The 16,188-nt window shown below is 33.2% G+C and overlaps 1 protein-coding gene across 9 annotated transcripts in view; it reads right to left on the reverse strand.

Annotated features, from left to right (window-relative positions):
• IKZF2 (IKAROS family zinc finger 2) overlaps positions 1 to 16,188 on the reverse strand; it is a 163,327-nt gene that overhangs the window by 54,493 nt on the left and 92,646 nt on the right. For 7 of the 9 annotated variants that reach the window (XM_040476149.1, XM_040476145.1, XM_040476143.1 and 4 more), the window contains one exon: positions 5,234 to 5,500. In XM_040476149.1, the coding sequence (XP_040332083.1) occupies positions 5,234 to 5,500 (267 nt within the window). The remainder of the gene's footprint in view (positions 1 to 5,233; positions 5,501 to 16,188) is intronic. The other 2 variants (XM_040476148.1, XM_040476146.1) reach the window with 1 other exon arrangement.

The raw sequence follows: 16,188 nt of genomic DNA on the forward strand, positions 1-16,188 counted from the left end.
CATAAAGAAGATAAACTTTGGCCATTTTCTTGCAGCTGCCACTGCATATTCTATCATATAGATTTGTTATAACACCTAAAGACATTGAGTGATACATCAGGTGTTATCTTAAATTCCTTACTACTTGCTCATTTTGGAACTTTTTATGATATATACCAAGGGAAAAAATATATATATATAATCTGTGTTTGTGTAGCAAGGGTTAAAGTTTTTCTTACAAAATCTGGAGATCTTCTGAGCTAATTTATGAAAAAGTCCTTGTGCTGGTGTGTTAAGTGAAAATAATTTATGTTATGGTTACCTTAAATTTTATCTTATTTCATTTTTTTGGTTCATTTGATAAAACTGACAATTAAATCAATGCTAAATACTGCTTAAAGGAGAAATACTTTACCAAGAAACCTCTTGTATGAAGTCTCACAAACTAATAAAAGTTTTAAAATAAATCTAAAATTGGTACATCTTTACACACACGCACACACACACACACACACACACAATTTAATTCATTGACATTTTTTTCAATGAAATAGCAGTCCATAGCTTTTTAAAATCAGGATTTTCTACTCCCCACCCCTGCCACAGAATTACTAATAAAAAAGAAAGAGGCAATTTCTCTGTAAAAATTTTTATACCATAGGAAAATAGCAAATGGAAATTATACTTTTCACTCCAAATATTTGATTTTACTTTTGAAATCTCTCTATGTAGGGTCTTCCAGGCAAGTAACAAATTAGTATGCCATAACTTTAAAATGAATTAAATTAGTTTGGTAAACAAAAACATTCGAAATCATGTTTGCCTTTAGAATATACTCCTCAAACATGCTGACTTAGATTTTCATTAAGCCTCTTACAAGTGAAATATTTAAAAATTCCTAATTTAGACTACTGAATTTGTCATTCCAAGTAATACTAATCAAAAAAGAAAAATAAATAAAACAATAACTATCTTTAAAAAGAATTTTAAAATTCATCTAATTGAGTATATGAGACTAATGAATGACAGGATAATTTCATTTTTACATTTACAAAATATTCCAGATATCTTCAAATATTTTTAGTAAGAATTATTTCTGAATTTATATGATCATCCTTAAAAGGGTCAGAGAAATAAAAAGAGGTCTAGGTATATCAGGAAATATTGTCTGTTGCTGAGTATGTAAGTCTTACATGGGAGGCATTTGCTAACTATATTCCATGGACATGGGAAATAAAGAAAGGCATGATGAAGGTAACAAGTCATGTTCCCGTTTGTGATAAGAGGAAAAGGGCAATGATAATAATTCACTTTTATTTCAATTGGATGAAGCTTTTAGAAATAATCCGCTTTACATGAATTAAGTCTTGAATTGGGATTATGAGATATGTGGAAAATGATCTGATATTTAAGTAAAAGGTTCACTTAGCTACCCATATTGTGTATTACTTGAAACAACACATCTCAATTATTTTTTAAATAATTTGCTCTTTCTGTAATAATAGACTGAATCAACTAGTCATTTTAGAATTAGTTTAGACTTTGTCTGAAAATATATTAATCATGTTCTTCAGATATAAATAAAAGCAAACTTCAGGAAAATATCACAAATGTACTGAATTCACTATACAGTAATTCAATTGAAAAAATCAAGTAGGCTACTGTATCTGTGATAACTAATTCCCCCATGGGGTGGGCACAAAAGTCTGGATTAACAACTCTGAATCCAGGAGAACAATTAATATGTAGCCATGCTATCATTCATTTCCATTCTCAATCTGCTTCTTGTTTTGTTTTTTTGTTTGTTTTTTAATCTAATCTACTCAAGAACCTTTTTGTGGTTATTCCCAGAATGAAGTTATCTATTATCTACTGAAATTATATTTCAATATTTTATATACTTTCATAAACACATATTTCTAGATCTGTGTTTAAATATCCAATTGAAATACAAATATACATGCATCAATTTGCTTTCGTAAATCAAAGAAAGAGGGTGTTCCGTGTTGGATGGAACAACCACCTACAAATATGAAAAATCCCAAGCACCTGTTGAGAGGGCCTTGGAGCAAGAGAATGGTTCCACAAAGCTACAATGTACAAAATAATGTGCTTAAAACTTAAAAGTTACAAAGTTGGGAATACTCTACCCCAAAGAAGGGCAAAGTTAAGGATAGACTATATTTATAATGTCCACATCAATTCATGTTTGTGCATGAATTGATTTACTACCCCTACTTCTTCTGCCTATATCCCAGTGAAGAGTGCCTGGAGTATCCGATGACAATATTACCTGATTACCTACTAAAGTAGCAATACCAATGAAATAACACAAAGCCATTTGTAAGACACTGGAATTGGTACTTTAGTAGAGTATGAAAGAGAAAGAAGAAGAAGTGAATTAGATACGATACTCCATGTCATTTTAGTAAACTGGGTGGTTGTGTAGCTTTTTTCACTATCAATTTTATGTTAGATATTCTATGAGCTAAACACACAAACATGTTTCCTAAAGGCTTTCTAAAAATTTAAGACCACGCCTTTTATACTAGCTGTAAATAACTGGTAAGAGGGGGAAGTTCTAGAATGAAGACAGTAGTTCATGGTATTAATGAGAAAACATTTGGTTAACGACTAGATCCTGACCACATTTTTTCAATCTAGTTTAAATTAAAATTCACAAATAGACTTTCTGTTCTTGAATAGTATTAAAATGGAGTTGAAAATGTCATGACCCATTCAGATGTATAAACTGAGTCATCAGAAATACATATAAACATAGTAAATGTAAAGATACATCACAATTTTAAGGTCAACAATGTGTGGCAGGTATCCCAAGCTCCTCTAAGAATGGCTATTAACTTTAACAAAAACTTTCCAGATCTGAGGGAAGTATAATGTTTACAATACTCCAATAAACATTTATTAACAATAAAAGTTCACTGAGTTGCAAGAGGACTTTAAATAGCTATTTTGCCCATTCTCCTTGCCTTTGATAGTTGAGTGAATCCCATATTCATAGACCTTCCAGAAATCTGTATAACTAAAAACATTTTCCATGTCAATTTCAGGATTTTCAGAATCAAAATAATTCAATGCTGCTATAGTAGTAAAGATCAAATGAACAGTAGAGTAGGTATGAAACTACTTTTGTGTTTACAAACCAACAATCCTCATGACAATCACTGCAGATACAGTGAAACATTGATTAACCTAAATACTCAATAGAGCATACTCAGGTTCTTTCAATTTCCTTGACTCAGACCATAAAAGGTTTATTAAAAATCTTACAAAAAAGTTGTTGTTAGTGTACTTTTCAGCCTTAAAATGCACACTATATGCAATTCAAATGAAAAGTCATTACACTAATTTTGTTTATATGTTGCTAGAAGGGGAAAGTTACACATTTGAATGGGTGTTATCTTCCTCAATATAATCACTGTGAGATAATGAATACATAATAACTGTGTAGAACTCTTCTTTTAGAACTGCAATTAACATTACTTAATGAGCATAGAAGAAAAGAAGAGTCATTATTTTATAGACTTTTCATATTTTTATTATCAAATATCAAACCTGATCTTTTAACTTTCCTAGGAGAATTTTTTTTAATTGAATATTTATTTTTGAGAGAGAGACAGAGTGCAAGCAGGGGAGGGGCAGAGGGAAAGGGAGACACAGAATCTGAAGCAGGCTCCAGGCTCTGAGTCATCAGCACAGAGCCCAATGTGGGGCTTGGACTCATGAACCGCAAGATCATGACCTGAGCCAAAGTTGGATTAACTGACAGGGCCACACAGGCGCCCTGGGAAGAAATTTTTTTCAATTAAGGTAAAAAACATTTGTACTAGTTAATATAAATATTTTTAAAATATGCCGTTTAAAAAGGAAATTAAAATCAAAGCAAAAACTAAACATGTAACTGTATAGTTGGAATAAGGGTACAGGTTCCAAAGCTGATGATTTTGATTAAGATAACACTGATTTTAATGTGTAACTTCTTACTATAAATTTTAAGATATCAGCCTTAGGGTCATATCTCATCAGAAAATGTTGGTGCATTGAAGATACTGAGCTTGGTATATTTGAACAAAACCAGTCTGGGCATCAGGAAACCTTGGTTCTAGCGTCATAACCACATAAGAGATAATGGACAAATCATTTGACTATTTGGGGCTTCACTTTCTTCATGTGTAAATGAGAGATTTGGACTAGAAAGACTTCAGTGTATCTTGTATCTTTCATATTTTAAGCAGCTACTAATTAAATTGATTACTTAGAAGTAAATCTTTTAAACCAACTTCATTATGATTTATGTCTCTTCCAAAGAGTACCATATTTAAAAATTCTAAGTATTAGTGATTAATATTTTGCTATATAATACTACTTGGCATTATAGCTAAAGGTATCATTATCTTTATATCAATTTTCATATGAACTTAAAACTTTTTTAAGAGTTAACTGTCTGCTTTTCTTAACATAATCCCATTTTTTTAATTAAATTTTTTTCATTTTGCCAAAGAATTTATAGAGAGATTTAAATAAAGACTTCTCCTCATTTAGCTGTCTTTTACATTACACAAATGTCAAAAAGTATATATTAAATTAATCTGAGGTCTCTTTCCTCACCCTATTCCATGAGTGCACATTCCTGCCAGCATACTCACCACTCTAGCTATACTATACTACACCCTACATATCTCTTCGCAGGAGCTATAATAAAAAAAGTATCACAGGAAGATGGTAACACCTTGAACTAGGGAAAGTATCTCCCTAATACAGAGACCCATGGTAGGCAAAGATTGATTGGAAATTGTATTCCAAGAAGTTAACCAGATAAGGTGAAAATGATCCACCTCTATAAATGCATGAGTACCATTTTATAGTATAAAATCTTAGCTAGCAAACTATATTACCTGCCCATGGGTATGGTAAAATATGTATAGAAATACAAAAAGATTAAGTTACACAATGAGATTCTCCTATACCTTTTGAACCCTTATCATATAATTGCTATATTAAGAACTGTGGAAACTGAATCCCAAACTTCTTTTCTGATATGCTATTCAGATTTGAAGGCAGGAAGTCAAGACCCAGGCTACTCTCTGCTTTTCAGCAATCCAATACTAGCAGAATTCTGAAAAGGTAGTTTCACCACTGCCACCCCTGAATAAAAAGGAAAGAGAATAGATGTCAGGTAATATCAACATCAGATGTCACAGGCAGTCATCAGGTTATTCTTTCAGCTGCTTACCAGTGTGACTCCTTTTATGTACCATAAGCACATTGGGCCCAATGCAAACCATGCCACAGACGTCACATTTCAGTTTACCATTCGGAAGCCGGATTCCTCCCTCGCCTTGAAGCTCCTGGACTTTCCTGTTGTCAGCCACCTCGCTGCTCTCAATTAGGGGTTCTTCTAGGCCGCTACCTTCATCATGGCCCCTGATCTCATCTTCATGGCTCAGGGGTTTCCTGTCACATTCTTCATCACTCTGCATTTCTAGTTTTACTGAATTTGCTGTAATGAGAGAGAGAGAGAGAGAGAGAGAGAGAGAGAGAGAGAGAGAAATGAAGACATTTAAAATGCAGGTTATGTGTTGTTATCTACACTGCTTCTCCACCCAGTACCATTATATTAACATGGATGGAGATGTTGCATGTGCCAACACCAATGCAATGTCCACACATACTGTGCTCTAAGATATTTTAGTGACTTTAGCATGACAGTAAAGATGGTTCAGAAAAGCTCTAGGTAAACAGAATGACACTTTATTTCTGCATATATTTCTTTCTTTAACTTATATATTTTTTAAGCAAGTCTTGAATTCTGGTATTGGCTTTTGAGTTTGTTACTTTTTGAGACTCAGATAGGATTCTGCAAGAAACAAGATGAGATATTGCTTAACCCCCTGAGCCATGCAGTCAGCCTTTTCTTAATTTAACAATCATATGATTGTATGAATATACTTCACATTAGGTTTCACATCAGAGTACTTGTGTAAACCTGCTTCAGAACTGAGTAAGAGAAACTACTTGGGATCTTAAGCAAATGTCTTAGATGTATGAAGGCATACTGTCAAGGCAAGTATCTTAAAATGAGACTGAAAACATATATTCAATGAGGAGCTATAGAAATGTAAGGCAGAGTGCACAGACCTCACATGCTTGTAAGCTACTTTTTTTATGTAAAAAAAAAGTTCTCCGTGGAACATATTAGTCTGCAAATCAAAGTATTCCAACTTTAATCTATGCACACTAAAAAGCAGTGAATGACAGGAATGGCATAGCGTGCATGCACACACTTGTGACTGTTAAGAAATTTAATGCCTTCTGTTTGCTGTTTTTGGATCATCCCACAGAAAAGTTGGAATTTTGTTAGCACAGCCCTCATTCTGGATTGCTGACAAAGTCTTTTCACAAAGCAGAAACAGGCTTTAAATGAATACCAGTTTTGTTTTGTTTTGTTTTGTTATCCAGTGATCTTGAAAATTTCTAAAGAAATCATATCAGCGTTCCTGAGCAAAACAAATTATTTGGTACTACTTGAATGGAGGAAATACATTCATAAAAAGGAAGTAAGTTCTTTTTACTGCAGCTTTCTTAGAGAAACCACATATTCTGTGATTTGTTATTAGTACTTTAAACAGGTAGTGCTACCAAAATGGCTCTTCCCCTGCTCCCCTCCTTGGAACTCCCCTAAGAACAGAGGCAGCATGGTGCAAAATGAGATCACTGCGTTTAGTCCAAAGACCATAGCTCTAGGACTGGCTTTGACACTTATTAGCAGTATAATCTTGAACTGAATATGTAACCTCTGAATCTGCTGTCTTTTGTTTGCAAACTACAAATGAATTCAAACTTCAAAATGAAATTTAAGTAGAATAGTTTAGCTAGTAAGAGTAAGGATCCTATAACCAGACTGCCTGGATTTGAATACAAGCTCTGGCACTCACTATAAGCAGTGTCGCCTTCTGCATGATACTTGAATTCTCTATGTACTCTACAAAATGAGGATGGTAATGGTAGCCACTTTCTCAGGCTGATGTGAACATTAAGTGAACAAATACAGAAAATGGGCTTAACTATTATTCTTCTGGTGAAAGATAATGCTCTGTTTATTCCATAAAGTTTGTGAAGATCAATTATAGTATGTAAACTACTCTGAGATCTACAAAAGATTTTATAGACTTCTTGGCCCCATCTCTAACAGAAAATCTACTACATTGAGTTTTACCCTATTTACAAATCAGTAGTACTTTACTGGTTTTTGAGAAGGGTAGAAACATTATTTCATCCATCTTAATATCCCCAACATGCTCAAAAAACATGTGGCATCTAGGAGGTTTTCAGGCAGTATCCACTGAGATGTTTTAGTAAGTTAAGATTTTTTTTAGAATTGTTTTATATGTTTAAAAAATACATGAATATAGTAGAGAAAAATTAAAGGATAAAAAATGAAAATTATATCCTTTTCTCTCCAAAATTCACCATCCCATTATATTCTCAAAAGCAACCATTATCCTTATTTTCTAATTCAGAAGTATAGGGGTGTGTGTGTGTGTGTGTGTGTGTGTGTGTGTGTGTATGTGTTTGTAGATGATAGTCTTTTTACACAAACTGGAGTGTACAATTTACCTAAACTTAACTGTGCTTTCTTCATTTAATAATATCTGTTTAATTTTTCCATATTAGTACACAGAAATGCACAGTGTTCTTTTTAATGTCTGCATAGAATCTATTTTATCAATATAATTTATTCCTAGGCTCTACTGTTAGAAGTTTAAGATGGTTTATTGCTAGTATAGACATTATTATATAATATCACATTGAACTGTCAATCTGATAGATAAAAACTGGTATTTTACCATAGATTTTAATCTGTATTTTTTTTAAAGTTGGAGTTGAGCATCTATAGACATACATGTTTAAATGTTTGGAGTTTTTTGGGGATTTGTCTATGAAAGTTCTTTGCCCATTTTTCTACTTGGTTGTTGGTCTACGCTCACTGAATTTAAATGCTTTATATATACAAAGGAACTCAGCCCCATGTGTTATATTTTTGCAAAAATACTGGTTAATCTTATCACTCAAGGGTATCTTGGGAGCATATACACTAATTTTACATTTTGATTTTTTAAAGTTTTCAATTATGATTTCTAGATTCTGTATTTTGCTTCAATAAGTTTTTCCATATTCAAGAAATTTTTCCATGATTTTTCCCCCTGGGAACAAAGGTTATTCTAATCAAAGTAAAACACTAATTTTTGCCCTATGTAGTCCCATATAACTCCCACTTAAAGAAAAAGTTAAGAAAATAAATGAAGAGTATGACTTTATATAGCATGACTTCATATTCCAATCTGTGAGCAAATTGTCCCACATGTTTAAGTGATGTACTAAAGGTTATAAACTGCACAGCAATGCCATCATTCATATTCCTGAACTGGTCAACATCTGATCAGCTACATTTGATGAGTGTAAAGTCTACCAACATTCCATTTCAAGACTGAAGAAATGTACCTTAAAGTGTAGGTCTGAGGGGCGCCTGGGTGGCTCAGTTGGTTAAGCGGCCGACTTTGGCTCAGGTCATGATCTCACAGTCCGTGAGTTAGAGCCCCACTCAGACCCTGGAGCCTGCTTTGGATTCTCTGTCTCCCTCTCTCTCTGCCCCTCCCCACTTGCACTCTGCCTGCCTCCCTCTCTCTCTCTCTCTAAAATAAATAAAACATTAAAAAAATGAGACATGGAAAAAATATTACTATTTCTTTAAAAAAAAAGTGTAGGTCTGAGTCTGAAAATATGGGCCTCTTAAATTTCAAAACAGCACAGAATTATGAAGAATATGACTTGATATTATATTATCTTTTCCCTTAATAATATTATTTTTTTTTAATTTTTTTTTAACGTTTATTTATTTTTTTTGGGACAGAGAGAGACAGAGCTTGAACAGGGGAGGGGCAGAGAGAGAGGGAGACACAGAATCGGAAACAGGTTCCAGGCTCTGAGCCATCAGCCCAGAGCCTGACGCGGGGCTGGAACTCACGGACCCTGAGATCGTGACCTGGCTGAAGTTGGCCGCTTAACCGACTGCGCCACCCAGGCGCCCCTCCCTTAATAATATTATAATACATACATCAAAACATAATACCAAACATGGATAAAATGTCATTAAAAATTATCGTATATTAAAGTTATAGTTAGAACTTTGTCTACAGAGGAATATAATTGAATATTCAAAAAAGCATACATTTGTTACAACTAAATTACAGAAGAAATGGTAAACCCTAGCAATCTTTTCTCTAGCAGTCTTATACTCTAAGGGATTATATCATGTATGAATATATACACTACTGCTCTAGTAAATACAGTAATTTACATTCATTGATATAGTAAGTCAATAAATGCAGCACATTTTAATATATACATATCAGATTAAATTTTATATACCTATGTTGGCCTAAGTACAAACAAAATCCCATCCTAACTAATATTTAGTCTGCCCTACTAAAATTAGGTTGAAATTTAGGATAAAAAGCAATTAAAATAGGCTTTGAATTTTAATTGTTGAATAGAAAAATTTCCTTACTCAAAGAATATAAAATAAATTTCCCTACAAATTTTTTTTCTATTTAAGATGTTTCCAATTAATGCAAGACACTACATTTTAAGTCATTAATGATTAAATTCATGTGTTCAGTAAACTTATATACACCCTAAATTATAATTTATGTATCAATGAAAGATATATGATTATTTATAGCTATAATATATAAAGCTATTATAACTATTAAGCATTGTATAATATTCATAGTACATTCGTTATCAAATCTTTGAAATTAAATTTTTATGCTTCATTATATGGTATTTCTTTTATAATTTGGTAACAGGAAGATAATTTCTATGAAGATGAGAATCTGTTACTGTGAGCAAAATGATATCTCATTACAAATCTCAACACCAAGAATTATTTTTCAAGCTCGTTTCCTTGCTATACCTGAGTTTTACATTCTTAGTATCTATAGGAATTTATACACATTGTTCTATAATGACAAACAGTAACTGATTAGTAAGAACAATATTTTGTCAGAACAAATTATTAGCAATGAAAGGGATGTGAAATAAGATTTTAATTATTTGATCAATTCATTCATTGTCATTCAATATTGTAGTCACAAATAACTATAATATATAGATACTTCAAAATATTCAATAAACAAAATAAAGATGCTTAATATATGCATCTTTTTTTCTTAAGTTAAAGGAGATGATTTACAGTTTAAAAAAGGAAATGTCAAATTTTACAGCATTAATGATCATGAAAACGTTAATCATGATTTTTTTTTTTTTTTAGTAGACTCAGAGGTTTATGAACACAGGTCAAACAATAGTCAATAAAAATATTTTTATGTTCAATTTTATGTAGAAGAAGCTCTGAATGTATTTCAGGACAAAAAGTACCACATACATCTTTATGCAAAAAGTTGCTTCAAAATGCAAACTCCCTCCTCTTCTTTATGATTTTAAAGTACTATTGAACTTCAGAATATAGCTTATAGATGCTACAAAAACACACAATTTAATTGCCTCCAATTACAGATGATCACAGCAATGCAGAGAAGTAAAGAGACTTACGCAGGGGCTTATAAGTGACTCCCAGGCTAAACAATTTTCAATTATAAAAGTTTCTTCAGTAACCATACTAGGCTCTCTACACTCAAAGGCTTCATAATTATCTTTGTTTCAAGATACATAATAGTGAATGATAAAGTTACACTAAACTTGCCTTTAATTCACTAATAGGGTATTAAATAAAAGGATAGAAGAATAAGAGTATTCAGAATAAGAGATAAGAGTAAACTCAGAGTAAGAATAAGAGTAAACAGATACAGATTACTATGGGAAAAAAGGCAGAATATCAAATGGGGAAAATTACGTTATTTTGTGAAGCTGTTTTAAAAACTATTTTAATTCAGTATGTTTCATAACAAAAATTTCCTTACCACTATTATTTTACTATGAAAATTTAAAGAGAGTTCAAAACTTCATATATACCATTTAAAAATGAAATGGAAAATAAAATGTACAACATTGTTACACACACTCATAGATATCACACCTCTAGAACTCACCCACCTCAACCAATATGAAACAAAGACCAAAACGGAATTCTCTTTAAAAATAAATGAACTAGGGGACCCGGGGGGCTCAGCTGGTTAAGTGTCTGACATCAGGTCAGGTCATGATCTTGTAGTTCATGAGTTCGAGTCCCGCATCAGGCTCTGTGCTGACAGCTCAGAGCTTAGAGCCTGCTTCAGATTCTCTTTCTCTCTATGCCCCTCCCCCACTCGTTTTCTCTCTCTCTCTCTCTCTCTCTCTCTCTCTCTCTCTCTCGCAACAAAAAAAAACATTTAAAAATTTTTTAAATAAAATAAATGAACTAGCAAATATTACGTATAGGCTGCTTGCCTAATAATTTGCTAAAATTATGAAAGTTTAAAATATGATGAATATTAACTTAAATAAGAAATCCATATTAACAGGATAAAACATACTCAGAAACAGGTCACGAAAGAGTTCATGACTAACATATATAATTTGGTTGCATAATAAATTTATTGACCTGAATAGTACATAAATGGAAAGAGGCTCTTCCTTAAAAATTGGACATTTACTATTTTTTACTCCATGCCTTCCTCAAGTCACCCACTTGTGTAAGATAGCATATGATTTCACAATGTGTGGCAACTAATGTCTTCAAATACTAAAGTTCTCAACTTTTACATTTTGGGGGGAAAAGATCATTTTTAATATGAATGGTGAAATATACTCAGTTAACTTTGTATTACCAAATTGAATAAATAAATTCTATCCTGATCCTTATTATGTGATTGTAACAGATAATCCTATCATTTTAAAATGCCAGGTTTGGGAAATACCATAGTAATCAGAACCTAAAATATCATTATTAAAATATTTTTAATATCTCAAACTTTCTACAACTTAAAATATTATTATTAGTATGACTTGACTTTACTAATCCATGAACAGATTATTAAAATTCCTAGTTTGGAAAATAATGCAAAGGGATTATGATTTATTTGCTGTATTTGAAAGGATATGATATTCATTAATCTAACGGAGTGTAAAATAGGCTTTCTAGATTAGTTAACATCAAATCAGTGGTTTATATCTGTTTAGTTTCCAATAATATTTTTTTTCAATTTTTAATTTTTAAAGGAAGTAAATACTCTAAGAGTTAAAAGAAATATTTGTTTCACAATGATGAACAAAAGGTAACTAAAGCCATTTTTTAATTACTAAATTGGAGGGGGGGAATATAGGAATGATATGTAAGTGGACTTTTTATATGCTTGGTTTCTGTTGTGTGAGAATTCAAAAGGACACTTAAGGGGTGTTATTACTTACAAGCATCAATTTCTCCCCATCTATGCCAGCTACTTGAAGTGGTGTTATACACACTAATTGAATCAATATGTCTATCTAAGAGTCTATGGAAGTTGCTTCTGAGCTAACTCTCTCTCATTTAAACTATTGAAACACAAACACCAAACATGATTAAATCCATGTTAACAGCCCAGCAGCTCTTTAAATAATGTGTTGGAAAAACAAACTGCCTTCAAAACTCTGATGTAAAGCACAATTATTTACTAAGAATTCACCAACAGTCTAAACAACTAAAGTCACAAAAAAAAAATTATTTTAAGGTAGGTGCAGTCGTTTTGTAAAAATCTCAACAAAATTTCACACAGTATCCACTTTTTGTTTCTTTTAACTGTGAATAAATAAATGTGTAAGTCTCACAAAACAGCTCCCTCACAACATCCTTGAAGTATTTGTTTTATAAATGGTTGGACAAGTGCAGACACTGGTGTTGCTAAACTGCAGCTGAGCCATTTATGGGTAGCATTCTCAATATGTACATCACATCACCACATTTTCTCTTCCTCCCCACCCTCTCTTCTCTTTCTAATAAAGTAAGATTATGTTTTTTTTTTTAAACCTACAAGAACTAAATCAAGACAGTGCTGATTTCTGAAATACTTTTATTCTAAGAACAGTGTCATAGAAAGTTTCCCTGTACCTGAAGTACCTGAAGGCAGGAAACCGGACTCTTTACGTCCCCTTCTGTCACTTAACTAATTGTGGAACCTTGGGATATTTGTTTACTTTGATTTACCCATCTGCATCATCTGAACTATGGGAAAAATGACATTTGATGTTCGTGAAAACTGCAGACTAATCTCTTTACACTAAGGATACAGAATCCCTTCAATAGTAATAGCAACAGAAAAATAGCAACTTATTACAATTCTTTATTATTTACAAAATATATACTCTGTTTCAACTGATACTCAACAAGGAATGATAGGTAGAGCAGTTACAGAAAAACAAATGGAGGCATGGCTGTTAAGTGACTTTTCTAAGAACACAAAGTTAGTAAATGTTGCCTAGTATCAACTTCAGATCTTCTGCCTCTTAGCTAAGCCATCTTTCTATGACATGATAATGGCTCTACAATTAAACAAGTAACTAATATTAGTATTATAGTATTAGTATTATATTTAGGACAAATATCATTCATGGACAAATAGATCTTTTAGATGCTATTAAACCTATGTCCACTGGCTGAAAAATACTAGGGATTCAAGTCTACAACGGTCAGATGAAATAAAAATACATTAAGTTTCCATAAAAGAAACTACTGAATTAATATTTACTATCAAGTTTGGAACGTATTTGTCCACTCAAAACAACTATATCCTAGTTTTTACGTTTGCTTTGGTCCTAATGCAAGGGTAGATCCATGTTCCTGAAGAATTTGTCAATATGTAATCCTCTATCCACCTGACACCTTTTTTTCTATATTCCATGACATGCTATGACTTATCAGTGGTAGGTAAAGACAGCCATTTGAGGAATAAGTCAATATTATCAGTTTTAATCTCTAAACCAACAGCTTATGGAGGATGGCATTTTAGGACTTCCTTTGTGGTCAAGTTTTGACAGTTTTGTGTCAATTGTTATAAAGATAAATCATACCTACGAGCAACTCATGTAGTATTTCATTTACATTTAAAGGGTCTTCACCACAGAATAAGTGCAAAATAAGTGTCCCCTCTATATGAAAAAAAGAAAAAGGAAGGCAAGACATCTGACTCCTTGATGGTCTCCCACAATGCATGAAATCTTATAGAGTATGCCCATCATCAAACCACATACCTTCATAGCCCAGCACAGTGGTACCATTGTAGCCCAAGGATGAAGTTTCAGTATTTTGGCAGACTACTTGTTCATGAGAAATGTACAATGCGGAGGAAATAAGCCTACTTTAAATAGAAATACCACAGGCAAACAACAGTCTATCCCTTTATCCATCCTTTAAATGAATGACTTCATTAGCCAAGTTCTAAAGATTCAATATCTGCCACGTCTTGCCTATCCATCTCCTTTTTTGCATTTTCATGTAACCCAGAACAACTTAACATCACCTGTGCCATCTCACCCAGAACAGCTTTCTAACTGGTCTCTCTTCTGTCTCTTGCCACTTTCCATTCCCCCAACTCATCCCCCATTATATTCAGTTGTTCGATTAATCTTCTTAAAGCAGAGCTCATATTACTTTTCTAAATGTCTTCAATGACTGTCCAGTGTCTACAAACTAAATACAAAGGTGTTGGTGTGGAATTTAAGGACACTCTCAAGACAGCTCCACTACAGCTCTCCACCATATGTTCTATTATTAGTCCTTTAGTTGTTCATACTTTTTCCAGTCATTTTCCAGCCATTTTTCCTGGAACTCATCCTATACATCTCTACTTACTCTTTGTTTCTTGCTGGCTCCTATTATTGTTTTCTGGTATCTGTTCCCTATTTCTATCAATATTAGCATGCCATTCAAAGCTACTTATCTGCTACCTTTTTTCATGAAGTATTTCCTGAGCATAAAGGCACATTCTAGTGATTTCATTAGTTTATTTGTCTTCACTCTACATTCTCTGTAGAATAGGATCCTTGAAAAGAAGTGCTATCTTTATTCACAGTTGTAAAATCACTGTACCCTTACATACACCAGACAGTAACTGTTGGACTGTTGCTAATCTACATATTGCACCCCTCTTTTGAAGTTACAGAGACCATGCATAAATTAACTACAGGGGACAAACAAATATATCAATACAGATTTGGTTTTAAACATAAAACATTATCAACATAACCTTGATTAAAAGACCACTGTATTACAGGAAAGACTGTAGGTGCATAATATGTCTCCTGATTTCATCATGACAGCCACTCTGTGAAGTACCTAATACTATCCTCATTTTACACATGAGGATGCTCAGAATGGGTGAAGTATGTCCAAGTGACACAACTATTCAGAGCCAAATCTGACACTGGAACCCAGAACTCACTGATGAACAAATTTTTGCTGTTTCCCTTGTGTTACCAAAAGCAAAGTGGTTACTAGTGACCAGTAAAGAAAAAAAAGGGAGGGAGGGATGTTAATGTTAACAAAAATAACTCTGAATTAGTGTGTGCCATCTGACGTGTGTGTGTGCCATTTTTTATGCATGTCTAATACAGGTGTAGTAGTGTGCCAGCTTTGAGTAAAGAGAAATTTGTCTGAGAGCCTGTGTTGGAAGAAGACCAGCTTATGGTGCCAGATTTTCTGAGCATGGATTTTATTTCATATAAGAGCAATCTACTTTGAACTGGTGTTTGGCAACCATCTGCTTAACATAACTGTGGGAGGTTTGTGAAGCAAATTATACTATGAAGTAATATCTTTAATAAGGGGAGTACAAATTTTCAACCAAACTTCTGTAAGAAGTAAAAGCATTATTGTAAAATCCAGCTGAGTGGGCATATTCCAGAAGGGACCCGACACATTGCATTACCAGAGGTCACTAAGGACGCTTAAACCAGGTCAGAAGGCAGTGCTGCCGGCATGCTAAAGAGAAACAGATAAGAAATGGAGCAGGGTTTCTATTACAGGGCAACAGCAACAGAGGAAAGAACCAAAGTCATGCGACGTACTTCAGCAGCTTTACTTAGTCTCTGAACTGAAGTGACAGAGGAACTCAACAGCTATTCATGCTCTGGGTTCACATATCCTTGGTTTCTTAAATCTGGAACATACATACTCACATCAAGCTACAGAAACTCTTTCCCTGGTGTTCTTCCATA

Source organism: Herpailurus yagouaroundi, unplaced genomic scaffold, assembly GCF_014898765.1.
Source record: "Herpailurus yagouaroundi ecotype Mexico unplaced genomic scaffold, PumYag 140, whole genome shotgun sequence".
NCBI classification, from domain to species: domain Eukaryota; kingdom Metazoa; phylum Chordata; class Mammalia; order Carnivora; family Felidae; genus Herpailurus; species Herpailurus yagouaroundi.